Genomic DNA, 27,872 nt, shown 5'->3' on the forward strand with positions numbered 1-27,872 from the left:
TCTTCTGCTTGGCTGCTCCTGAGTTATATCTTTTATAATAAAACTATAATTAAAAGTAAAGCATTTCAGTCAGTCATTCGAAGTACCAAACCCAAAGGGGGCATGGTAGAAACCCCCAAATTTGCTGCCAAGTCTGAAGTGTGGGTATCCTGGGGTCCCCGCATGTGGCTGACAATTGAAATAAGAACAGTCTAATTGGGAATGCTGTCCTCTAACTTGTGGGACCTGACACTAACTCTGGGTAGTATCAGAATTGAATTGTAGAACACCTTGTTAGTATCTGAATTGTTAGAATGCAGACATTTTTCATATTTTTTAACTATTAAAACTGTAGTAAAATAAATATGATACAAAATTTACTCTTTTAATCATTTTTCTTTTTAAGCTGTTTATTGAAATATAACATTATATAGAAAACATTAATAAATAAGTACAACTTATAAGTAAACTGCTCAATCATATTTCACAAACTAAACTCACTCTTGTACCCAGCATCTGAAGAACAGAATATTTCAACATTCCAGAAAAGAAAAGAAATATGTTGAAAAGACAAGAACATTTTCATAAAATAAATATACATTAATTAAAATGAAAATGAGAGAGGTAATCATTTTCCAGTGAATATGCATATACCCACTCTATAATATGCCTCTCCAAAATTTACATTATGGAGGACTTTCTAAGGAGTATTTGGGTTAATGTTCAAAAGCTTCTGTGGCAATATTTTAGGACATACTGAAAGTAGTCAAACAGGTTTATCATTTAAGGAGATTTTCACAAATTCAGACTCCAGGACCCTAGTGCGTGAACATTCTCAAGTCAGGAGAGTAATGAGAAAAATATTTCTTGTCCATTCTAGATATATTTCGAAAATTATGGTGCAGATATATATATAACTTACCATTTTAACCATTTTTAACTGTACCATTCGGTGGCATTAAGTATATTCACAATGCTGTGCGATAATCGCCACTGTCCATTTCCAGAACTCATTCATCCCAAACAGGAATTCTGTACTCATTAAACAAGAATGCCCCATATCCACCTCCAATCCCTGGCAAACACTATTCTCCTTTCTGTCTCAACGAACTTCCCTATTTTAGGTACCTCATATAAGTGGGATCATTCAGTAGTCTGGGTTATTTCAGTTAGCATTATTTTCAAGGTTCATCCGTGTTGTAGCATGCATCAAAATTCCCTTCCTTTTAAAGGCTGAATAATATTCCACTGTATGTATATACCATATTTTGTTTATCCATTCATCTGTTGATAGGCATCTTTTTTTTTTGTCCTTTTTGCTACTGTTAATAATCCTATGAATACTGATGTACAAATGTATGTACTGTTATACATTTTCATAAATCCACCCTCATGTATTTTTGTTGTATAAGTAAACTTTTGGAACATCTTATGATTTAGTGGTGAAATAAAAATTAATGCTATCATACATTTTAAAGGGTCCAATGGTTTATTATGAGCATTAATATTTGTTCATGCTGATGATTCAGGGATAAAATAATGGACAAAAAACTGGAATGTAAGCAATACTACATAGGTGTATCATAAGCATATGAGAATATTTTGCTAATTATTGGACTAAACTATATAAAAGATGAAACTGCATCAATTATTTTGTGCTTAGTCTTTCTGAATGTATTTTTAGTGGTAAATACACAGCAAGTACTTATACTTAAAGATTCTGCCTTTTTCTTTAGCAATAAAAATACAATTATCCTTGGTTAATCAGAATGTTTCAAAAGGTAAAATTTCTTAATGGTAAGCAAGGAATTTAGTGCTTTAGACCTATATGCTTGCTGGACTGGCTGCTTGATGATTGCTCTCGTTCTTTGGTAATTTCCATCTCAATTTTGGCTTTGATTTTCTCCCAATCTATTTGGAGCTGCAAAAGAAGAAAAGAAGAAAAATACTGATATAGTATAACACAGTTTTGCTTAATCCAAGGTAACCAAGAGTAAACAAAAAATAGAATGATGGCTTCTAAATCACTAGAGAAAAAAGAGAGCATGAAAGACAAGTTAAGGGGCACCTGGATGGCTCAGTTGGTTAAGCATCCGACTTCGGCGCAGGTCATGATTTCCAGGTTCGTGGGTTCGAGCCCCGCATCGGGCTCTGTGCTGACAGCTCAGAGCCTGGAGCCTGCTTCAGATTCTGTGTCTCCCTCCCTCTCTCTCCCCTTCTCCCACTCACTCTCTGTCTCTCTCTGTCTTTCAAAAATAAACAAATGTTAAAAAAAAAAAAAGAAATAATGCTTAAATAAAAAATGCCTTTAAGAATAAGACCAAACAGAACAATTACCACAATTAAAAGGAAAGATTCTCATCATGATTCAAAACACCAAAATCTAGTTGTAGCTGTTGATAAAACTACATCTAAATAGTCTCATGGAGCCTTCAGATTCTGCATAGGTGCCTCAGGGACAGGGGGAGAAGGTGGACTGTTCTCCTCCAAACAAGAGGAAAAATGGACAGGGCCCTAGCCATGAGGCCATGTTTCAAATGGGTTAGCATTTTACCTTTTTTTTTTTTTCACTGAGGTTTCCATTAGAGCCTAGGTATGAGTAAGAATAGGGGAGCATTTGCTTCTCCTGAGCATACTCTGAAAAAGGGACTCCTTTACAACAACTATTAAAGTAATACAGACATGGTGATGGTTTAGACAACAACAAAAAGATATTAAAGAAAGTGCAGTGCATAATCAAGGCTGGGGGACATGTAAAAACAATCACTGAAAAGTGGTACCATTTTTATGTTTCCATTTTTTTTACTCTCTATGCCCAACGTGGGGCTCAGACTCAAAACCGGGAGATCAAGCCACATGCCCCACTGACATGGGGCCATTTTTCCAGCCATGCCTTCTACCCTGCCTTTCCCCTAAGCTGATTATACTTGCTGTTAGCTATGGACTCTGCCCTGACATCTGTGAACAATTTCTTTAGGAAAAAGCATTCCATTGTTTAGAAAAATTTGGAGATGACTACTTTAGGAATGTGTGTTGTCCCAGGCAAGGTACAGAAAAATTGGGTCCTAGATTAACCTAATTCCGATTTACAATGAAATAAGCCCCATCCCCTGAGACTGAGCCAAAAGTGAATAGGTTTCCATCTTCATATAGGGGAGTTGAGTGAAATAAGTAGCATTAAACCAGACTTAGGTACTACTTGCTGCCTGAGCAGATTTATTTTAAGTAACTGGGAGATAAGTTTAACCTTATCAGGGCTTTGTGCCTCTTTTATGCTGGAAGTTGATAAAGTATTGGTTCTTTTTTATTTCAATATCTTTCATCTAAATTTCTGCATGGTAATTTGTGGATATTTTGGCCACTTTGAAAAAGAGATGATTCCATATACTAGTCTATAATATATAAAATGGATACATTAAAAGAATCCCTCTCACTCATAGAAGATGAATGTCTGTGGTAAGATGCAAGTGACTGCTCACTGAAAGGCAGAGCAAATTCTATTTGAAAGACCCATTTTTCAATCAGGGCAGAACTTGATATTTTTAAATGGCAAAACACTCTATGTCTAACAAAACATTTGCAAAGAGAAAGACAAAACTTGATAAATGCCTTGGCCTTCTTCCAGCCTAAAATTGACTTACATATGTTTCTCAGATCAATCACAATAAAACCATATATTGACCGTACACTGAGCAACTGTTGCTCTGTTGTACCAGAAGTCCATCAAGTAAATTGATGCCATCTATACTATCACTTGTTAGAGTACAAATGAGGGAGCCAGTTGACAGTTATCCTATTGAAAATGAATGCTTCACTTTCACTTTGGCATTTATCCAGTTTTAGAACAGTGTTCTACTGCTAATTTAGTTCTTGGACTAGAATGCTTTTACTAGTGGGTTTTAGATAAGGATGTACTCATCATGACAGCTTTCAAGTGACTGATCTCTACACCAAGACACATCTTTTCCTATTATAGGGTGTGTTAGTACTATTTGGCACTTCTTATTCTAGTCCCTGGTAAATTCTTCTTATTCACATAGAAGTAATTTCAAAATCATACCAAATGGCTTTCCAGAGAATACAGTGGCCATCAGACATGAATTTGCTTAATCTCCTTCTTCACACAAATTTACCTACATTTGTATTCATCTCTCTTTCCCTTTTGTCTCAGGCCAGCCTCTTCACATACATCCCTGATCCCATCTTCTTCCACTCCCCTGGGACATCTGCCTTCAGTTATATTACTCACATTTTCAATTTCCTTGCTACACTGGCTGCTGCTCATCATCCTTCCCCCTCAATTCTGTCTCCCTGCAAACTACCACCCTTGTTCTTCTTATCATTCCTGACTCTCATTTTGTCCTCAGAACACTATAATGTGACTGTGCTCCTACCACACTTCATGAACTTTTCACTAAAGCCACCATCAAGTGTTTTCATTCCTCATCCTACATATGATTCGATTACTCATTCAATACATATTTAGTGCTTACTATACACCAAGGATTGTTCTAGGTGCAAGGCTTCAGCAGTGAATTAATTGATAAAAATCACAGTCTTCATAGAAAGATAAGCAAAGACAAATAATAGTGGAAGATCTAAAAATATATAAAATGTGAGAAGTGGTAAGAGTTTTGGAAACAGGGAAAGGAAATACTGAGTGCCAGGGGTGGAGTTGGGGGAAGGGGGTGTTGCATTCTTTTTTTATTTTTTTAATGTTCATTTATTTTTGAAAGAGACGGAGACAGAGCGTGAGCAGGGGAGGGGCAGAGAGAGAGAGAGAGAGAGAGACACAGAATTGGAAGCAGGCTCCAGGCTCTGAGCTGTCAGCACACAGCCTGACGCAGGGCTCAAACTCATGAACCATGAGATCATGACCTGAGCTGAAGTCAGATGCTCAACCAACTGAGCCACCCAGGTGCCCCTTTAAAAGCCTGACGTGGGGCTTGAACTCACAAACCGCGAGATCATGACCTGAGCTGAAGTTGGGGGCTTAACTGACTGAGCCACTCAGGTGCGCCTAAAAATATATAAGATGTGAGAAGTGGTAAGAGTTTTGGAAACAGGGAAAGGAAATACTGAGTGCCAGGAGTGGAGGTGGGGGAAGGGGGGGTTGTATTTTAAACAGAGTGGTAGGAAAAGACGTCCCTGAGAATTTGACGTGAAGACCTAAAGGAGATTAGTGAGTCCATGGGAATATCTGGGGAAGAGCACACTGAAAAAAGGAAGAAAAAGGTCCTGATGTAGAAGCATTCCCTAGATCTTGTTGACCAAAGCTCTCTGAAAAATCTCTGACTATATAATACCATTTTCTTCTGGTTTGTGCTCTCCTTTCTCAATGTTCTCAGTCTTTTTTTCCTCCTGTTTCTTTTCCCTAGACAACCTCTTTTTTTAAGTAATTTATACTTTGTTTTACTTAATTTTAAAAAAATTTATTTGAGAGAGAGAGCATGTGTGCATGTGAGTGGGGGAGAAGGGTAGAGGGTGAGGGACAGAGAGAGAGAGAGAGAGAGAGAGAGAGAGAATTTCAAGCAGCCTCCACTCTGAGCATGGAGGGGAGTTTGATCTCATGATCCTGGGATCATGACCTGAGCCAAAATCAAGAGTGGGACGCTCAACCAACTGAGCCGCCCAGGCACCCCTCCCTAGGTAACCTCTTAGCTGTTAGTATTTGTATTCATCAGGATTCCAACCACAACTTTTTTATACTTTCCTAGGAGATGACATCAACTTTCATACTTTCAACTATGCCTACATGGTCATGACCATAAATTTATTTATCATGCCCTGATTCCTCTTTGTCAGTATCCTTCAATGTTCACAATTATATTTCCAATTGCCTATTAGATATCTCCATCTGGATACCCCACAGGGACTTCAAACAAAAAAAATGTATATTTTCATGTATTCAAACTCAAAAGGTCTAAAACTTGTATATTCTCATGTTCCTTATCTAGATTAATGGTATCCCTCTCCATCTACCAGTCAACCACACCAGAAATGTTGAAGTTGTTCTCAAATGTCTTGCCTAACCAACCTAACTACCACCCCAACCATCTCTTGGTGAAACTATTATAGTAATCTCCTAACCGGTCTCCTAGTCACCACCCTTACCTCTGATCCATCTTCTACACCAAAAGGTATCTTTCAAATCATTCTCTTGATTGCAAACCTCCAAGCCTTCCCATTGCCTGCATTATGAAGTCTATTCTCTTAACATGGTATTAAGACCCTCCAATGTCTGGTCCCAACCAATATTCCAACTACTCAGTACCCAGGATCCAGAGCAGTTACTAGGGACTCCTTCCCATTCTTTCAAGACCTCACACATTTGGTCTTATTATCATATATATCCTTTAACACTGACAAAATCCTACTCAAAATAATTTTGTGGAAAACTCTTTAGTTTCCATTTATTTTGAGGAATCAGGATTTTAAAAGGGAAAAGCAATCATGTTACTTCCTTTTAATGACTTCACATATGTCTTAGGATAGAGTCCAAAATCCTTAATTTGCCCTATGAAACCCTCAAGTTAATCTCCCTTTTGTTCTTTACTGTTTCCCATTTAAGAGCTTTCTCTCTGCCTGGAACATGCCCATCCCCACTTCCTCTCCCACCCCAAATCCAGTCAGCTTCTACTATTTATTCTTTAGAGTTCAGCTCAAATATTGTTTGCCTTGCTTAGAAAGTCTTTGCTAATCCCCACCACTCTAGATCAGGTTCCCTACACATCAAGTTTTTTTTTTTTTAATGTTTATTTATTATTTTTGAGAGAACGTGAGCGGGGAGTGAGCAGAGAGAGGGGGGAACAAAGGATCTGAAGCAGACTTCACACTGACAACAGACAGCTTGATGTGGGGCTTGAACTTCTGAACTGCAAGATCATGACCCGAGCCGAAGTCAGATGCTTGACCAACTGAGGCACCCCACCCATCAAGTTTTATAGCATCTTCAAGCCAATGATCACAATTGAAATTAACAACTGTATAATTAACTATAGCTTCCATTGAATATAAGCTTCATAAAGCTGGGGTCAGTGTCTGCCAAATTTACTTTTCTATTTGAAATAGAAGGGGAGTACATTGTCTGCAGAAAGTACTCAATAAATATTGAATGAATAAGTAACTACCTACCAGATGAACTATCACCTACCAATATATATGTAGATATATATGTAGAGACATATAGATATGTAGAGACATATAGATAGATACATAGATATATATGTAGATACATATATACATATATAGATACATATATAGATATAGATATAGATAGATACATATATAGATATATAATCATAAGATTACAAGGCCTTAAAACCTGCAAAAGAGCTTAGGTAGTAGCTATGCCTAACATGGTTTGTCTGAACTAGAGTGCTGGCTCTTCTGGATCTTCTTCAAAATTCTATACTTTCTGAAAGTCTGTTCTCAAGTTGTTGGTTTGCTTATATTTCCACCGTTTTCTTTCTCCTAGAATAATGTTTTAAACATTTCTTGGTTCTTCTACTTTTCTTCTTGTACACAATATATTTGGTAGATTGTATATTCCTCAAGTGAATTTTATTGGCCGACTTACAAATTATTTTACAAATATTTACTGTTGTAGACCAGGTACAATGACTCTAGTTGGGGTCTTAGAAGACAGTCCACCTTGTATAAATCCCAGGTTTCCATATTTTAAACTAGAAATGCCCAAATAACATTTCAGGGCTCATGAATACAAACATATATGAAACTTTTGACTTCGTATAAGCTTCCACATTATGTACTATGAACCCACCAGAATTCACTAGATATCTAGAATAAATTTCTTAGTTTTTAAAAATGCTCTCTTAACACTTAGCAAATAAAATGTTTATATAATCAAAATTTTGGCTAAGGTAGATAAATAGTGGGAAATTTTTGAGTAAAAAATAATTTTCATCTTAAAATACAGCTTTATAATTTCTAGTTAGCTTCCAAATTACATTTATGAGGGAAAAAAAGGATACTAGAATGTAGGACCATAGGGAGTCAAAGTAACCTATATAGTTTCAGGATTAAAAAAAATCTCTGAAAATTTCTGCCACTCTTGTGATTGAAGTATTACATTTTGGTTAACAGTTGAATACATAGATAATAAGAAAGAAGATAAAAATGTTAAATTTTTGCTATCTAAAATACAATTTTAATTATAATGATGTAATAATTATAATATAAATTACAATAATTATAAGTTTGTGGGGAAGAGTTATATTTTCTATGTCCTCCAAAGCACCTAATGTGAAAATACTGAAAAATATATTGATGGCAAGGATGATGAAGAGGAAGCAGAGTAGTATGTATCTGCTTAAAATTATGCCATAAAGTAAATTTAACATGGGTGCTCAGTTTTATCATCATATTTTCAAAACCATGACAAAAACATCAGGTGATGGGTGATTCTCTAGGCTGCTTAGCACTGTAGTGGTGATGGCTGCTGTCCTACTCTGTGGATTAGAGTGTAGTCCTCAGAGGTCCCAGGGACCCTGAGTTTGTCCCAGTAGTAGAGCAAGCTCTCATAGCCCAAACTCCTAGAGGATTCATTTTTAATAGTGAAGCTTCAAATGAAACAAATAATCTGTGGAGCATCTGTAAAATACACCTCTTCCTACCAAGAAACAGACAACTTGTGTCTGTCCTGGATCCAGATGCTGAAGTTGCATTGCAGAACTCCAAGAATGGTTTCAAAGGCTTTACTACCTTGAGAGCTATTCTGAAGTCCAAAAATGCAGATCATGACACTCAGTATTCTAAATATGGTGTGAGGCAATAGAAAATATATAAATTGGTCACTGCTCCCAGTTTCTGGCAAAGAACTCCTAGAACTCTTGTAGTTTCCTAAGTGATAACAGCACTAGGAACATCTTTTGTTCTAATATTTGGTCTTTGACGTCAGTTCCTGACACGGGGTTTTCTGAGTGATAGAAGCATCTTTTGTTTTAAAGACACAACTCTGGGAGAGTCCTTGGATGGCTTCCAGATGAGAGCTGATCACCAGAAAGACCAAGTCATGATTAGAAGCTAGGAATTTTCAGTCCTGCTCCTATTCCCTTGGGAAGGAAGAAAGGTTGAAAAGGGAGTTAATGGCTGATCATGCCTATGTGATGAAGCCTCGATAAAATACCAAAGTACAGGGTTCAGAGAACTCCTGGGCTGGTGAACACATCCACACTGGGAGGGTAACACACCCCAACTCTGAAGAGACAGGAGCTCCTGAGGGTAGGACGTTCCCTGACCTTGCCCTAAGTATCTTTTCATCTGGCTATTCATCTGTACCCTTTATCATATCCCTTAATAAACTGGTAAACATAAGTAAATGTTTCCTTAGTTCTGCGAGCCACTCTAGCAAACTAATCAAACCAGAAAGGGGGAATGGGAGCCTCTGACTTATAGCAACTCAGTCAGAAGTACAGGTAACAACTTGGACTTGTGACTTGCATCTGAAACCTAAGGCAGGGGTTACTGGGACTGCAGATCTATAGCTGGTCAGTCAGAAGCACAGGTGATAATCTGAGCTTGTAACTGGCATCTGATGGGGAGTGAGGGCAATCTTGTGGGAATGAGCCCTTTACCTGTGGAATCTGATACTATCTCCAGTTAGGCAGTATCAGAGCTGAGTTAAATTGTAGGACACACAGCTGGTGTTGGAGACTGCTTGTTGGCATGAGGGGAAACCTCCACATGTTAGGTGACCAGAAGTGAAGTGTTCTGTGTGAATAGTAAAGAAGACTTACAGGTGAAAGACTCATAGCAGGGAAGAACTGTGTTTTTCCCTACATAAGAAGAGAAAGACTGAGTTTATCAAGTCATATGATAAATGTATAATGTTGGCTTTAGTAGAAATTGTAGGAACCTTCTTCCTACCTTCTTTCCTCTTCCTAAGGTTCCTCTAATTTACTCTGCCCTTTAGGACAGGTCAGAACATTCCATTTTATTCCATCTCCAAGGAGCAGCACTCCCACATAGTCTACAAGCTCCACAAAAACAGAAGCCATATCTGACTCAGCATCCAGCATAATACCTGGCCCAGAGTGAGCACTCATAAACATTTTTTTAATAAAATGAATAAAAGGCTGAGAAAATCAACTGGTTCACAGAGGTGGGAGGAAGGTTGCCCCTGTCTTGGGATTGTAAGTCTCTTGGGTCTGCATGGCTAGAGGTGAACTCTCTTTCTGTAGCCTGAGCCTAGATGGATCTAAGCAGGTAGCTACAATAGTCCTGCTTTAGGCCCTTGGGCAAAATGCACATGGGCTGATACATACTGGAATGACTTTCTTCTAATTATAGTGATGAAACCTGAGATTCTGGTAGGGATCTGAGAGGCAATGGTTTAGCCTTCTTTGGTTCTAGACAGTGAAGTCTACCTGGGCTAGGCTCCACTCTAGGTGCAAACTAGCTCCCTAGAATTTTGCAAAGTGAAAAAGTATCCATTTTCTGGCCAGTGCCCTCTGTGCTTATATATTTCCCCTGGAGCAGAAGGGACAGCTGGTGGAAGACAAAATTTAGGAGTTAGAAACCTTTATCCCAGCCATTTATATTGCTTATCTAAAAATATCAATTAGCACCCAACCTTAATACAAATTAAATACGAAAACAGATTTGAGTTCATCAAAACATGGCTTTAAGATTCCAGAAAAAAATCAATAATATAATTATATAGTCAAAATAAGACTATAATATCATAAGGCAAAAAGTGATTTTGAGATTATGGTATGAATTATTCCAATTTTGTCTTATTAAGATGAATATTATATATACTTACAAAGCATATAGATTATCGTAAAATACTGTATAATACTTACACCTTCTGCATACTGCAAATACCGTTTATTAGTTTCCTGTTTACCAAATGTCTCCAAAAACTTTTGCCGGTAAGCAAGAACTGTATCAACGTGTGTTTTATATTTTACAGCCAATTCAAGTGCCCTATAATGAGAAACAAAACAGATAATCAGCATTGCTTGGATTAGAGTTTTGGGGTAACAGAGTGAGACAAATGGTCTATGTTGTTCCCTTTCCACTCATCCTTCAATATGGAACACCATTCCCTACCTCATCCATCTTGCAAATTCCAACTTATACTTCAAGGTCCAGATCAAACATCATCTCTTCTCCCTGACCAGCCCTCCTTGTAGAAATAAAAGACCATTATCTTATCTGTGCTCCATGACATTTTATGCATACTATTATGACAGCACTGCTTACAGATATTATAATTATTTACGAGTCTGTTTCTTCCATAACCTGTACATTAACTGAAGGGAGATCTAGGTTTCATTTCTCTTTGGTGAGTATACCATAGTCTATGTATGGTAAATGTTCACTGAAAAATTAATTGAAATCATAATAAAATTCAAGTGAATGAACTCCCCCCCCCCCAATGTAAGTGGTTCCACTATCTTGACAATTTTTTTAAGTCTATAATTTATTCTGCTCCAGAATTTATTTATCTACAGTCTAGAATGTATTCTGGTCAATATTCAATTAAATACTGATATCCTTTATGATAACACAGCAAATTTAAAATATTATAAAACCAAAATTTGTGGATAATACAAATCTGACAAAATCTTTTGCCATTTGATTCTTAGAATAAGTTAATACCCATTTAAATTTTATAATCCAATTAATATCTTTCAATGTAACTTAAGTTATTTTCAAGGCAATATTTTATTTAAATAGCAGGCAAGAACTAAATTAATTGCTAAAATCAGTGGTACAATACCAAAGACATAAAAATCTATGTATTGATAATTTCAAGGGAAATGAAAAGATTAATCCTCAGTTCTTGGCCTATTTGTGTATGTAGGTTTTGGAAAGTATCTCAGCCCATGATCCTGTGCATAACTCGTATGAGTTGAGTCAGGAAAAATCCAGTATAGTATAGCTCTCCTACACTGTTCACTATAATCTTGTTTTAAAGTATGGGAAATGGCCATCATAATAGCTAAAGCATATCCTTTTTTAAGTTCCCTTGCTTTCTCATATGATATATGACTTCTGAATAGGTCAATCATGATTTATGTATCAGAGCCAACTATTGTAAATTCGTTGTTTAGACAATACTGACTACTGACTAGATTTTTGCAACATGTGACCCTTCAGTAGGAAAATGTTTCATTTTTAGCATGCATTGGTTTGACCTAAATAGTCACTTTAAAAAGTATTTTAGGGGTGCCTGGGTGGCTCAGTTGGTTAAACGCCTGATTTCCGCTCAGGTCAGGGCTCTGTGCTGACAGCTCAGAGCCTGGAGCCCACTTTGAATTCAGTGTCTCCCTTTCTCTCTGCTCCTCCCCTGCTCATGCTCTGTCGCTCTCTCCTTCAAAAATAAACACTAAAAAAAACTGTTTTAAGTATCTTAGATATGCTGTGTATATTAATTGACAGTTGATAGAAAACCGAGAGAAATATTAAGACAATATGAAAAGTTATGAATTTAAGTCAGGTGTAATACAAATGATAATGCCAAAATTCAGCACAATGATTTCTTATAAAAGCATATGTACATATTGCTAAATCCATGGATCAGTATTTGCTACCCATTACAATCTCCTCACAAAGTTCCCTCATTCCTCTGTGACTTTAAGTCTTTCAGAAAAAAAGAGGGACACAGAGAAGAATGTAGAAGTACTGCAATTTAGAGAAACAAGTGAAATGCAAGAAGGCAAAAACCAATTTATAGAGTATCAAAAGAGGAGAAATAGAAGTAAAGATGCTTTAATCCTTCTTTTTTTAATTTTTAAAATGTTTTTATTTATTTTTGAGAGAGAGAGAGAGAGAGACAGAGTGCGAGTAGGGGAGGCGCAGAGAGAGAGGGAGACACAGAATCTGAAGCAGGCTCCAGGCTCCGAGCTGTCAGCACAGAGCCTGATGTGGGGCTTGAACTCACAGACCACAAGATCATGACCTGAGCCGAAGTCAGATGCTCAATGGTCTGAGCCACCCAGGCGCCCCATGATGCTTTAATCCTTCTAATCCTCTCTCATGTCACCCTCCATATATCCCTAAGGCTCTGACTCCAGTGTGGATGTGTGAGTGGAGACTCTGGTGAACCAGTCCTCTGGCACCTGAAAAATGCCATTTCCCATTCCTTTTTTATGACTGAACATGACTGGGGAAGGAATTTTTGATTGTACAAAACCAGAAGTATTCCAAGTGGGGAATACGTAACCATTTTTTGGTTGGGACTTTTCAAAAAGAAAATTATCTCCAAAGAGATCATTGTCATGGAACATTAGTACATTTAATTATGTATGAAGGATAAAATATAATGTCTAATACCACATTTAGATACTAGATGTTAAGTATTATCTATATTATAGTCATTATCATTATATAAAATATGTATTAATTATCTGATTGAAGAGCAATAGCTAAAGGTAAACATTCAAATTATATGTGCTATTTTAAATGTTCTCTAAAAGCATACACTGGGTAAGAAATGTTTCTTTATCACACAGAGAAGGAAATTCACTCCAAATTATATAAGGGTTATGGGAACAGCAGGTCTTTAGCTTTAAAATGGTTATTTGGCAACCAAACAAATGTGACATTAGATTATGGGGCTGGAATAAATCCATGTATCCTCTCTGATTTTAAATAGAAGGAAGTTATATAAAAAGATTTTGTAACTCCAAAATATGATCTTTTACATAACTTTAATGAAGCAAAATCACTTTATATAACTGGTAGAAACAGAGAAATTGTTTTTTATTAATACATAAAGTTTCTAGTGTCTATCTCTCTTAACTTCCATTTTTGAGAACAGATTACTACCAAATGTCCAAAGTGAACATCAAGTAGATGACCTGCTTACCTACAACTCTTCAAGGGCTGCAACTTATTAGGTTGCAGGTAATTTTCAAATTCAAATATGAATAACAGAAGCACAAATCAGCAAGACTGCTTCTCAAATGGCATAAACATATTAACAAAATGAAATGTGCTCCCTTCTGAAGGATTTAAACAAATATAGAAATTCAGGGATCTTAAAAGAAATCTAATATATTTGTCATCCAATGCTTAAATTCTATCCTTCCAGTATTTTAATTAATTAATGGATCTGGGCAATGATTATTAATGGCTGCTAACATCACAAAAAGAAAGACAACCAGTCATTGTGAAAATATATTCAACACTACCTCTGTGATACGAGGTGTTCCCAAAAGGGGAAAAAAAATATTAAACCTAAATCTAATCAAGTTTCTAGATTCAACACCAATTTATGGTTAATTCAAGCGGCAAAGGAACGTGTCAAATGACACCACAGAGATGCAATCAGCAAAATCCAGATTATAGGAAACTCTAAAGGCCCAGTTTCTGTAGTGGGAAAATTATAAGAAAACATAAGAAATAGGAAAACCTATAGATTAAAAGAAAAAAACATATCTAGGAGTCATAATGTATGGACATTTTTTGGATCTTGAATCAAACAAACAAACCACAAAACAAAATAAAACATTTATGAAATGATCAGAGAAATAAGAACACTGAAAGGAATTATTGTTAATTCTTTAAAGTGTGACTGTGATATTGGTTAGATTTTTAAAAACCTTGAGATACATACTGAAATGCTTATAAATAAAGTGATATGATGACTGGGATCTACTTATTAAAAAATGGTAGGGTAGGGGTAGATAGATAAAAGTGATGAAAGACATGTCAAACCTGAAAAAGTCAGCATGCCAATTTTATAACATAGTAACTTCAGGTGTGTATAAGCACTGCAGCCCCTTCCCTGAGAGATGAATACCTGAGAGAGTGAGGGGAGATACCTGATATGCCACAGCAAAGAGCAGTGTGCCACTCACTCTCAGAAAGCAATGTGTCAAAGCCTCATGTAGAGGAGAAGGCTACTACTGAGCACTCCTCATTTCAAATCTGATGGACTTTCTTCCTTAGCCACACAAATTTCTCATGGCTCTTCTCTCTGCCTGTCTGACTGCTTTATTCAAATCTTTTAACAGATTTCTTTTCTTTCACCCAACCCATAAATGTAGTTGATATCTTCTCACTCCACACATTTTCTGAGCGATTGTGTCCATTCTTTTCTTTCAACTGCCCCCCACTTGGCTAATGGCTGCTAAATCTACATTTCCAGTTCAAATCTTGCTCATGAGCTCCGGGTTCATTAATCAACTATTATCATATATCTCTTCACAAAATTTCAAATCCAACATGCCTAACACTGAACTCACTATATTGCCTTCCAAACCTGCCAATATTACTACCATCATCTATTGGTAGTAATTCAATCTGAGTTATTGAATAACTCATTCAATCTGAGTTATTGAAATCAGAAAATTGGAAGACATCCTAGATTCTCTTTTCTTCTTCACACCTCAACTTCTAATCAATCACAAGTTTAGCAAAGGCATAAATCTTCAATGGCAAACTACTCACAAATATAAATGTGAATAAATTCTTCTGTGATGTTAGGAAACTATTAAGTACAGTGGAAAACATAATTTACCAAGTGGTAGATAGAAGAAACCATTAAGATCAATTGGGTTTTAGAATTGGTGAAGAACATTTTTATTACCTTTCCCAGTTATAGAGATTAATATTGATCTGGATCGCTTGATAAATAAGGCCAGCCTGAAGAAGTACCATTTCAGCCTCCTGTATGTTCCCACTAAACATTAGTATGTGAGCCATTTTTGATTCTTTAGATGGAAGATCTTTTATAGAATTGATGTACTGAACCTTATCAATCTAAAAAAAGAAAAAATATATGAAGTAGAGTAACAGAAAGGGAAGAAAAACTGCAAACATATAGGTAAGTAAACATTATTTACTTCACCAATTGCTGCATAGGCTATTTCTGCAGTAGTCATATCTCTATTAGCAACTGCCATAGCAGCTAGGCAAGCCCACATGGTTTGCTCCTGAAGTGAAATAGGAGAACAATTATTTCAACTAGAAGCAGAACTGCCTTAAAATAAACAGTGACTTAAAATATATAAAAGTTAACATTTTAATGAAAAAATTAAAAATTGTTGAGCATGGCACTGAAAAAACTAATAATTTAATAAATTAATCATGTGGAGATTTCACGTGGTACTTTGTTGAAATATATTAATAACACATAGAGAAATTCTTTTGAATACAAATTATTACAAAATTTCATTTCTAATTATCAAAGATTTATTTTTGAACTTATGATACACTTTTAAGATAATTCAAGGTTATAAACCCTCCAGTATTTCTGACGAGGTCAAAGAATGTAACTTACAAGGAGCCAGAGAAATAGTGAGGTTCTCAGACAATGCTATTACAGCAGATTTCTATCAACGACTCATTGTAAGGGAAAGCATCTAAAGGTCATTTTAAAAGTATTATCTTAAGCAATGCTAACCCATGTAAAATTAAAAAGTTCTGGGGTCAGGGGTGCCTGAGTGGCTCAGTTGGTTGAGCATCCAACTTCAGCTCAGGTCATGATTTTGCAGTTTGTGAGTTCAGGTCCCGCCTTGGGGTCTGTGCTGACAGCTCGGAGCCTGGAACCTGCTTCGGATTCTGTGTGTCATTCTCTCTCTGACCCTCCCCCTTGTGCTCTGTCTCTCTCTGTCTCTCAAAAATAAATAAAAATGTAAAAAAAAAAAAAAATTAAAAAAAAAGTTCTGTGGTCAAATATGTTTGGAAAATACTGGATTCAACCAAGTGGATTCAACCAAGTGGGAAATGCTGGTCTAAAGTAGAGGTTCTAGGGGCACCTGGGTGGCTCAGTCGGTTGGGTTGAGCATACGACTTCGGCTCAGGTCATGATCTCGCAGTTCGTGAGTTCAAGCCCCGCGTCGGGCTCTGTGCTGACAGCTCAGAGCCTGGAGCCTGCTTCAGATTCTGTGTCTCCCTCTCTCTGCCCCTTCCCCACTCATGCTTTGTCTATCTCTCAAAAATGAACAAACTTTAAAAAAAAATTAAAGTAGAGGTTCTTAACCTTAGGTGTACAAATCATCTGAGGAATTTTAAAAATATGCCCAGGGTTCATTCCAGATCTAATAAATTAGAAGCTCTCTTGGGATAAAACTTGGGAATCTGCTTTTTTTAAAAAAAGTTCCAGAGAAGATGTCTATATGTGCCAGTATAGAGAAACTACTCATTTAAATTATAGCTTCTTTAAGAGTAAATCACACAACAATATCTACCCCCCTGTGTTGCTCATGTCTTCACTTATTAAAAAAAAAAAAAAAAAAAAAAAGACATGATCTCATTTGCAATTTTCCAGCCCTTAGCTGTTACCATTTCTTTTTTTTTAATGGTTATTTATTTATTTTGAGAAAGAGAGAGAGAGAGAGATTGCGAGTGAGTGGGGAGGAGCAGAGAGAAAGGGAGAGAGAAAGAATCCCAGGCAGGTTCCCCACTGTCAGTGCAGATCCCAATGTGGGGCTCAAACTCATGAACCATGAAATCATGACCTGAGCTAAAGTCGGATGCTTAACCTACTGAGCCACCCAGGTGCCCAGCTGTTACCATTTCTTATCCTGCACAAAGATATGTGTAAATACACAATATATACACAAACATGGATCTAAAATAAAATAAAGTACCTTAACAAAACGACAAAGTCTTACACCATCTTCCCATTTTGAACTGCTTACATATTCATGGAGAATACCAGGATATGGTGATATGCTGATGTGAATCAGTGAGCCATCAGCTCTTCTTATAGTTACCTGATTTCCAACAAAACTCACAATATGGGGATTTTTACTAAATTCACTGTTGGGAAAAAGCAAAGTATAATTTATATTCTGAGCAAAATCTTTCATATACTAATGAGGGGAGTTAACACTTGACACAGATATAAAGTCTCCAAATCTCTAAAATTCACTCCCAAAAAAGTTAACTTCAGGGAGAATGTATATATTTAAATAAACATTTGAATCTAACTTGCTCCAGTTGGAGCAAAATATAAAAGTTTAATGCGGCAAAAATTATTATTTGGGAGCTATGCCTAAAAGCATTTGAAATAAAATTTTTTCCCTAAGCCTTAAGGTAAATTATACAAATGATTAAAAAACAGCTTCAGTTTTTGAAAGTATAAATGAATAGAAAATTAAGCTGATTCTAAGATTATTTTCTGATAATAAAAAGAGGTGAACTTGAAGTAAAGTGACTAACTTCATTAGTTTAAATACTTTTAAAATGATGCTTCTCTGGTTTTGCTAAAGTTGTGAATTGAATATTAAATGAACTCAAAATAGATTTGAAAGTTAAGCTAAGTTTTGGAGTTGAGAAGTTTTGTATTCTTATTTTGTCAAGAGTGAGAGATCTTGCTATTTCCTAGAGAATTTAGGAATATACATGTATTTTCTGAAGCATATAAAATTAAAAAAAAAGACTCTTCATTAACCTTATATGCTTTTCTATCTTTAATATTAATTTAGAAATTCAATTCTAGAGACACATAAATTCCTGAAAGTATGACAATAATTAATAATTTATGATAATCTGAAAAAGAATAAAGATTGACACTTTATGTAACACTGAAAAATCTTAAAAATGTCCATATTAAAATCACTAAACCACACTGAAAAAAAAAAAACCACCTGAGTTTTTTTACATTAGGCTTGAAACATTAGGCTTGAAAATTATATTTATGTAGGGAAAATTATATCCATAGAAGGAACAAATAAATATAATAGTATTATACAACACTTTCAACTTGACCCCCAAACTTAAATCTCATCAAGCTAGCTTTAGCTGAACAATTTGGTAGAGTGAAAGGTACCTTTCAGGATTGACATCAAAGGCAAAAACATGACACTTTAGAGTTATTTATCACTATAAACAATTCCAACAGTAAATGCAGTTACCTTGCATCCCTTTCATACAATGTTTTAGGCAAAATGTCTCTGTCGACATAAACTGTATTGGGGTAGTACCACACTGTAAATCGAGTATCCTGAAGTCCACAAAGGATATTGCATGTATCACTCCATGCCAAAGTATGCACCATTGTTCCTTATTTTAAAAAGAATGTTAATGTACGATTAGTTCCACTATAATAAGTATTAAAATATTTTAAAAATCAACTGACACACAGGACCCCATCTAATTTCTGGTAGGTATGACTCTATTTTCTGATTGTATAATGGTGAAAACATTTGCAAAAATTCACTTAAAAATTTATGGGAATATTTGAATATTTTACCTAGAACCATCATTTTTTTAATTTGCAAGTCTTTCTTTCAATGCATTATTCAGAGATTAATTCAAGCAATCAAAAATTTAAATGTATTATAATTATTTTACCAAGTTTGATAATTTGTTCTTCCTTCCCAAATCGTTTCACTGAGGTGATATAGAGATCTCTATTTTTATCAATGAAGGCAATTTTTCTGTCATTGGTAAGTCCTTTTTGATCCAGAGCAATTTCCAAAATTTCATTCTAAAATTTAGAAAACATGAAAATATTGGATTAGTTTTAGTGCTTGATATCAGATCATTTAAATTATTTAATTATAAAAATGTGTTTATTTAAAGATCAATTAAATATCACTCCCTTACTTAGAATGATAAACTGTCCCTGATAAATAATTTTAAACTACTGATTTAATTCATAAGCTAAAGCACAGTTACTTTTTTTTAATTTACAGGGGAAAGATGCCCCTTAAAACACTATAATATAATGTATATATTTTTGAAACTCTGGAAGCTGAGAAACACTTTTGTCCTCCTGTCCCACCTTTACTAGACAAAGTGAAAGGGTGAGGCAAGTCTGAATATCACAAGAGAGATCTACTAATTACATTTATGTTCCATAACAAAATGTACTCTAAGAGCCTATATTTTAAAGCTTTATAAGAATACATTTATGAAAATATCTCATGTTTTAGACCCTTAAATTTTATAGATTCTCTCACATTTATTTCCTGTGAAACAGGAAACAACCTAGTGCTATAGGTATCACCATACTTACTATATGGACAAAAAGACTGAGATGCATAGCTAGTAAGTGATTTTGCTCAGAAAAAGCTGGTAACAAGCATATTTAGAATTTAAAGTCCAGATTTCTGACTTTAAGATTAGTATTTTGTCCACATAGCAAAGTATTTCTGGCATATGACGTTAATCTATTACACTATTATACTAGCTACTGAAATGAATTTCTTTATAACTTGGAAATGGTTCAGTGTGGATTCATTTCAACTAAATCCAAGAGGGATTTATTTACTGCTTACTATGTCTTAAGACTTGCTAAGACTTAAAAAAAAATTTTTTTTTACACTTGCTAGGATTTGTTTTGTTTTTTGAAGGTGTTATGATAGTACCTTAAATGTCCATCATTTGAGCACATGTTGAATAAATTCAGATACATCCATAAAATGTTACACTGTATGGTTGTGGGAAAAGGATTAGGAAAACACTTTATATATTGATATAGAAAGATCACCAGAAATAGTGTTGTGTGAGAAAAGCAATGTACAGACTTGTATGTTACATTTTTGTAAAAAAGGAGTTAAAAACATATATCAATTTTGTTTGTATATGCACTAAAAATCTCTGAAAGGAAAAGGGAGTTTAATAATGGTAATTACCATTATGAAATGGAATTGGATTGACAAAAAGGGGTGTGGGAGGGAGACTTTTTCACTGTATACTTTTCTATAATTTTTCATTTCTAAACCTTTTGAATTTATTTGTTATTCAAATTTAAAACTAATAATTACAAAAATTAGAAAAAATATATAGTCAGGCTTCACTAGTGGCATTGAACAATAAAGTTAAAAACATCTTTAGACCCAAATATATCTCTTACTAGAATAAATAAAATGTGTTCCTTTATTTACTTTATTTAAAAATTTTTTTCATGTTTATTTATTTTTGAGAGAAGAGAGACAGAGCATGAGTGGAGGAGGGGCAGAGAAAGAGGGAGACACAAAATCTAAAGCAGGCTTCAGGCTCTGAGCTGTCAGCACAGAACCCAAAGTAAGGCTCGAACTCACAAATTGTGAGATCATGACCTGAGCCAAAGTTGGAGGCTTAACTAAATGAGCCACCCAGATGCCCCTCCTTTGTTTATTTTAATTTTTTTAATGTCTTTATTTTATTTTGAGAGAGACAGAGTGCGAGCAGGGTAGGGGCAGAGAGAGAGGGAGACACAGAATCTGAAGGAGGCTCCAGGCTCTGAGTTGTCAGCACAGAGCCTAATGTGGGGCTTGAACTCACAGACTGTGAGATCATGACCTAAGCTGAAGTCGGACACTTAACCAACTGAGCCACCCAGGTGTCACCATCCTTTGTTTATTTTAATGCTAAAAATCAGAAACCAATAAGCAATTCACAGTTTGGGGTCTTTTCGTACTTCTATGGAACTTTTTTTCCAGTTTAACTACAGTGTTAAAACCTAAAGAAAATGCTGGCTAAGGACAGGTCAATGAGAAAACTGCAAGATGTTTAGAAATATAAAAACATTTTTATATACTGATAGGTGCTAAAAGTTTAATCAAGATAGGACATTTTATTAAAAAGCAGTAAAGAGCCTGAAAAATAGACATGTAAGTCAGATTCTTTTATCCAATTAATTTGCAATTAGTTTTCTATTACAGAGTTTACTAGTGCTTAGTCTTTATGACATTTTTTAGGCAAAATACTCTATGTAGAATGCATACCAGATTTAAATAGAAGACTAATTTCTATGTTTTATTTTCCTTAAAATGAAAACACTAAATTTAAAAAAGGAAGTAAATAGTGGCTAATTAACTTTAGAAATAGTTAATGTCCATTACCTTATGAGAAAGAAGCTTCCCGTCACCTAATGGTTTTCCAGTTGATGCCTCAAAAAGGAAGATTACTTGAAAAAAAAAAAAAGTAAAGCATTAGTTAATATATTACATTAGAATTTTTATTGGTAAACTTTAATCCTAATGAGAAATTATTTAACTCTTTGGACCATACAGTATCTATCAGGATAGAAGAGAAGCAGCATTAAATTCCTACTTATTAACAGGGTCATATTTCTTAGAATACTTCTTCCTAAACATACATTCCCTAATTAGAATAGTTATTAATGGTATGGCTTCACTTCTCCACAGGATTGACAATGGAAAGTCCAAATCTAGATGTAATTTTTAATTTTCAGAACTCTGATACAGACAAATATAAGATCATAGACAATCATATTTTACAAAAGAAAAATGTGTCAAGTGCCTACTACAATACTAGGCAAGGTGTTATGCACTGTTCCGTTCCCTGTGGTCAGTATACTACTGTGGTGTAATTAGTAATTTGCCCGGTTTTTGTCCTGTGTTCCTGGCAGGAAGCTTCAACAACCCTTGGAATATCCTGAGTGACAGGAATGTCCTAATTATGCTAATGGGGAGACTCTTGGTGGGCCCTAGACAGCTTCAGAATTTGGTGTGTGGGAGGGGCCTGGAAGTTGAGTTCAATCAATGTGGCTAATAATTTAATTAATCATGCCCATGTAATAAAATCCCATAAAAACTCAGTGTTGCTTCCTCATTGGTGACAATATTGATATACTGGGAGGGTGATGTGCCCTGACTCCATGAGAGGGCACAGGAGTTCTGTGTTCCTTCCTAGGCCTCATCCTGTGTGTATCCTTTGTAATAAAACTGTAATTCTATGCATAGCACTTTCCTGATACCTGTGAGTCATTTTAGCAAATTATCCAATTTGAAGGGGTCATAGGAGTCCCTGAATTTGTAGCCAGTCAGTCAGCAAAATGGGTGGCCTGAGGACTCCCTGAGACTTGTGGCTAGTGTCCAAAGTGAGGGCAGTCTTGAGGAAAATTTTGCCTTTAAGCTTTTGAGTCTGGGTTAACTCCAGGTTATTAGTATGAGAAACTAATTGTAATACACTCAGTTAAGGTAAAAATGGAATAGTTGGTGTCTGGAAGGGTAGGATTCACTACACCAACCCTAACTCATAAAAACATGTGGCTTGGGGCACCTGGGTGGCTCAGTCAGTTAAGTGTCTGACTTTGGCTCAGGTCATGATCTCATGGTTCATGAGTTCGAGCCCCATGTCAGGCTCTGTGCTGACAGCTTAGAGCCTGGAGCTTGCTTCGGATTCTGTGTCTCCCTCTCTCTCTGCTCCTCCCCCCGCTCATGCTCTGTCTCTCTCTCTCCTTCAAAAATAAATTAAAATATTAAAAAACAAACAAACATGTGGCTTGGGAAGAGAAAGAATGAAAGAATGGGGATGAGGAATGTCTGACTCTTAGAAGCCACAAGGTCACCCATGGTATGAAACAGCAGCTAAGTTGCAATTAGCTGTGAGAAGTTAAAAGTCACCTATGGAATTTGAGATGATGGATCCATCTCCCGGGGGAGTTGGCTCACTAGATGCATAAGAAAATGCAAAATAATAAGAAAAGAGAAAAATATACAGTCCCATAGTTATTATAATATCTAATAGGTAAAATGAAAAGTAAGAGATGGGTCAAATATAGATTCTGGCCACTCTCAAATACAGCCTCTAGTATCAGGGCCCCCACTGAAGGAATGTGTTCGAGAAGATCCTGATTCTGGTCAGCCTGAGGTACAGCCACTATCCTCAGAGCCATTTCCCAAGGAGAAAGTTATGCTAAAACAAATTATAAAAAAGGCTAAAATAATTAGATAATGACAGAAAGGAAGATTAGAGATAAGGCATATTAGAGATAGGACCATCAAGGCCTTCATTCCAGCAGGGTCAAAAACTAAGAAATAGGATGAATACAGCAAACATCGGTGGGGTCAAAAACCAGAGGTTGGGTGAACCAAAGGGAGTCCATGTTCATGTTGGTCTCCCAACATTGAAGGCCTTTAAACAAATCTGCTTTATTCATCCTAGTTTGGAGGAATCTGGAAAGCTGTATGGCAAAAAGGCAAGGAAAAACCTCACCTCCAATTGTCTGGGGTTACTCAATTTAATCAATATATGGGTTGATGAAAAGGACCAGTTCCTTGGCTCAAAACTCTATTGGGGACCAAGGTCTTATGCACAGGAGTGGGCAAAATGGTCAGGGGCAGAACAGAGAAGTTTCTAGGACTCCTTGACGTGAGAGTCCGATGCACTATGGTACCAAAACCCACTGGTGAAGTTCTAATGGGAAATACAATTAAATTGAGAGAACATAGGAAAGCAAGGGTTAATATGGTTAAGGTGAAGTCTGAATGAACACTGGAGTGTTTAAACAAGAATTATATGAAGAGGCTGTGTCTCCCTTACCTGAATGTTTAATGGGACTGGGATATTATGTCTGACTTGGGAATATTTCTGCTACCTAGTGTTGTAAAACTAAAACCTGTTAAGCCCTACCGGAAGTCAATTACATTGAGAGGATAGAGAAATGCAAGAACTAATGGGATTAAGTTGAATGTTTAAATGAAAAATGGTATATTGAAGAAGCTTTATGTGAAGTGGTTGTGTCTCCTTTACCTGAATATATTATAGGGATAGATATTGCACCTAACTGGAGAAAGTTTCCCCTATCAAGTATTGCAAAACAAGGCATGGAAAATCTACCACTTAAACAATGTTAACAAGACATACAAAACAGAAACCAATGCCTGGATACATACAGGCCTTTAATATCAAATGGTATAGAATAGAAGCTGGAGTGCTAATAAAGATACATTCTCCGTACAGCAGTCTCATGTGGAGTATAGACCGGAGCTTATGACAAAAGCCTGTGAGCACCTCCCAGTGGCAGCTACTAGAACTCTGAACTAGACAATTTCCACTTGGAGGAGCAATTACTAGCTTGCTATCAGACATTAATTGAAACTGCCTCTGAACGAAGAACATAAAATAATCTTGAAACCTGAAATATCCAGGATGTCTTGGGTGATATCAGACAAACACTCTAATGAGGAAGGCAGTGCCCAGAAGAGTTCTATAACAAAATGGAAATGGTTTGTGCAGGAGCATACCAGCAGGGGAATGCACGGAGTTACACAGCATATTCCTGAGCAGGTGGACTCTTTTCCCCAGGAATGACTCTGGAAGCATGTGAAGAGCTGCAGGATTCGATCATCACTTGAACGGTGCCCTGTGAACAGCTCTCAACTGACTAACAAATAGCCGCTCGGCTGATAGATGGCAGTTTTGTCATGAACACACAACATGCTGTTTGGAAGGCCACCACTCTGACTAAAAATGGTAAAACAAATGGGGTTGGTGAGCTGCACTGCATGCTGTTTACCCTTATGGTCAGGCAAAAGGGCAATGGAAGATTAGCCTATAAAGGGGGGTGCCCTTACTGGGCATGGCCCCATGGAAAATCACTATGGGAATCTGAAGGGTGCATTAAAGTGGGCCATGTCAGTGCCCATCAGAAGAACCCTCTTCCAGCATCAGAAGATGATTAGAATCAATGAGCAGATACCCTGGTGTGCTCACTTGAGGTAGCCACTTGGGTTAATGAAGGGAGTGGACTGAAACAATGCATGGATGAGCCAAATCTAGACATATTCCTTTTGTACCCTCTGAGGCACAAAATGACAACAAGAACTGTTTTGTCTGCCAACAAGAGAGATTTAGAGGCTGCAGATGGCTATGGGGAAGATTCCTGGGGTGGGAGGGAATCCTTGTACATAGATGGCAAGTCAGATTGATGTCTGTAGCCCTGGAGGGCTACAAGTGGGTCCTGACAGAAATAGACACTGACTCTGGGTTGTACTTTGCTGACCCAGTGGTAGATGCAAATACCCAGAGTACTATAAAAGAAGTGGAGAAGATATTACACAGATATGGACCACTGAGTCAAATTTCTTCCGACCAAGGAAGGAACACACTTTACAGCTCATCATATCCAACAATGGGCAGAGATATAGTTTCTGAGAGTAGTGGTTTGGTAATTAGAATTAGAATGGGCAATAAAAACAATGATTGTCTAAAATGAGAAGAGAGGGAATATAGGCATGAAGAACTAGCTTACACGCCTTCATGAGTGTGTACTCACATTCAACATGAAGTGAACAAAGAGTGTGTCCATACTAGATAAATTCCTCTACAATTTCAGTGGAAATAGAGAACAGATGGTGAAGAGGATGCTAGTATGATTATGCAATTTTTCCCACAGTGGGAGAATATTGGTATGATACCTATACTTTTTTCTTTCTTCCCACATCACCTCAATGTTCTTCTTAACTTGATACAGTGGTCACAGGACAAAGGATACAACTACAATTATCAGAAGCAGAGATGATTCCTAGGCTGTTTTAACCTTCATGTCTATATTTCTAAGAACCTGATGGAGTAGGTTGTGCTTTCACTCCATCTGGCAAATTTGGGGTTAAATGTGAGTGCAGCTATACTGCCTAGTGGTAGAGATAGCCCACTAGTTCTATACAAATGGAGAGAAAGAGAAATAATAGCTGAAAATAAAAGAATAACTAAATGGGCATGCAATGGGGGAATCCAATTTTATATTAATTCTTCAAAAGAGTCTCAGCACAAAAGCTAGTATTATTTGTTTGTTTTTCCAGTATAATTAACTTACAGGGTTATATGTTGTTTCAAATAAATTAATAAAAATAAATAAAAATTTAAAAGCTGATATGGTTTCGTAGATCAAATACACCAGATGCTTAAGAAGGTGAAGACAACAAAAGACTCACTTCAGACCTAAACACATGTAGATTGAAAGTGAAGGGTTGGAAAAACATTTATGATGAAAATGAAAGCAAAAAGAAAGCTGGGGTAGAATACTTATATCAAATAAAATAGACTTTAAAAAAAGACTTTAACAAGAGACAAAGAGGATACTACATAATGATAAAGGGAACAATCAAACAAGAAGATATAACATTTGTAAATATTTATGCACCCAACGTGGAAACACCCATATACATAAAGCACCTGTTAACAGACAAAGGAAGAAATCTATGGTAACACAATAATAGTAGGGGACTTTAACACCTCACTTACATTAATGGATAGATCATCCAGCCAGAAAATCAATAAGGTAACAGTAGCTCTGAGTGACATATTGAACCAGATGACTCTAACAGATATATTCAGAAGATTCCATCCCAAAACAGTGGAATACTCATTCTTTTCAAGTGCACATGGAACATTCTCCAGAATAGATCACATGTTAAGCCACAAAACAAGTCTCAACAAATTAAAAAGGACTGAAATCATATTATGCATCTTTTCCAACCACATGGTATAAAACTAGAAATCAATCAGAAGAAAAAAATCAGGACACAAATACATGGAGGTTAAATAATATGCTAGTAAATAATGAATGGGTCAACCAAGAAGTCAAAGAGAAAATTAAAAAAAAATACATGGAGACAAATGAAACCATAATAGTCTAAAATCTTTGGGATGCAGCAAAAGCTATTCTCAGAGGGAAGATTATAGCAATATACACATATCTCAAGAAGCAAAAAATAAATAAATAAAAACTCAAGCAACCTAACCTTACATCTAAAGAAGCTAGAAAAAGAACAACAAAGCCCAAAGCCAGTAGAAGAAAGGAAATAATAAAGATAAAGCAGAGGGGCACCTGTCTGGCTCAATTAGTAGAGCATGCAACTCTTGATCTCAGGGTTATAAATTCGAGCCCCACATTTGGTATAGAGATTACTAAAAAAAAAAAAAAGTTTTTAAACCCTGGAACTCTATACGCATTAAGCAGTCTCTCTCTCTCTCTCTCTCCCCCCCCCATATATATGTATGTATGTATGTATATATATATATATATATATCATAGACACTAAAAAACACAATAGAACAGATCATTGAAACCAGGAGCTGGTTCTTTGATAAGATCAACAAATGAATCAGATCAGAAATGAAAAGAGAAATAACAACTTACACTACCAAAATACAAAGGATTATAAGAGAATATTAAAAATTATATGTCAAAAATTAGACAACCTAGAAGAAATGAATAAATTCCTAGAAAC

General features: G+C 36.1%; 2 protein-coding genes across 29 annotated transcripts in view; one reads left to right on the top strand and one right to left on the bottom strand.

The window, feature by feature from the left end:
* The window catches only part of C5H3orf80 (chromosome 5 C3orf80 homolog), a 75,862-nt gene that overhangs the window by 38,614 nt on the left and 9,376 nt on the right, over positions 1-27,872 (top strand). For 3 of the 26 annotated variants that reach the window (XR_009261946.1, XR_009261930.1, XR_009261927.1), the window contains one exon: positions 9,914-10,034. The exons of 6 other annotated variants lie outside the window; for them this stretch is intronic. Coding sequence is in view for 2 of the 20 variants with exons in the window: in XM_058730361.1 (XP_058586344.1) it covers positions 9,914-10,004 (91 nt within the window). In the remaining 18 variants the exon portion in view is untranslated. Of the gene's footprint in view, positions 1-5,936; positions 6,120-9,913; positions 10,035-10,915; positions 11,160-24,945; positions 25,114-27,872 lie in introns of those variants that run through there. 17 more of the 26 variants (XR_009261931.1, XR_009261926.1, XR_009261928.1 and 14 more) reach the window with 12 other exon arrangements.
* IFT80 (intraflagellar transport 80) overlaps positions 1,446-27,872 on the bottom strand; it is a 133,883-nt gene continuing 107,456 nt past the window's right edge. For all 3 annotated transcript variants that reach the window (XM_058730351.1, XM_058730350.1, XM_058730352.1), the window contains 8 exons: positions 21,735-21,799; positions 19,258-19,393; positions 18,819-18,966; positions 17,550-17,721; positions 15,801-15,890; positions 15,545-15,717; positions 10,806-10,929; positions 1,446-1,900 (listed from right to left, as the gene is read on the bottom strand). In XM_058730351.1, the coding sequence (XP_058586334.1) occupies positions 1,790-1,900; positions 10,806-10,929; positions 15,545-15,717; positions 15,801-15,890; positions 17,550-17,721; positions 18,819-18,966; positions 19,258-19,393; positions 21,735-21,799 (1,019 nt within the window). In that variant the 3' untranslated portion in view covers positions 1,446-1,789. The remainder of the gene's footprint in view (positions 1,901-10,805; positions 10,930-15,544; positions 15,718-15,800; positions 15,891-17,549; positions 17,722-18,818; positions 18,967-19,257; positions 19,394-21,734; positions 21,800-27,872) is intronic.

This window comes from Neofelis nebulosa, chromosome 5 (assembly GCF_028018385.1).
Source record: "Neofelis nebulosa isolate mNeoNeb1 chromosome 5, mNeoNeb1.pri, whole genome shotgun sequence".
NCBI lineage: Eukaryota > Metazoa > Chordata > Mammalia > Carnivora > Felidae > Neofelis > Neofelis nebulosa.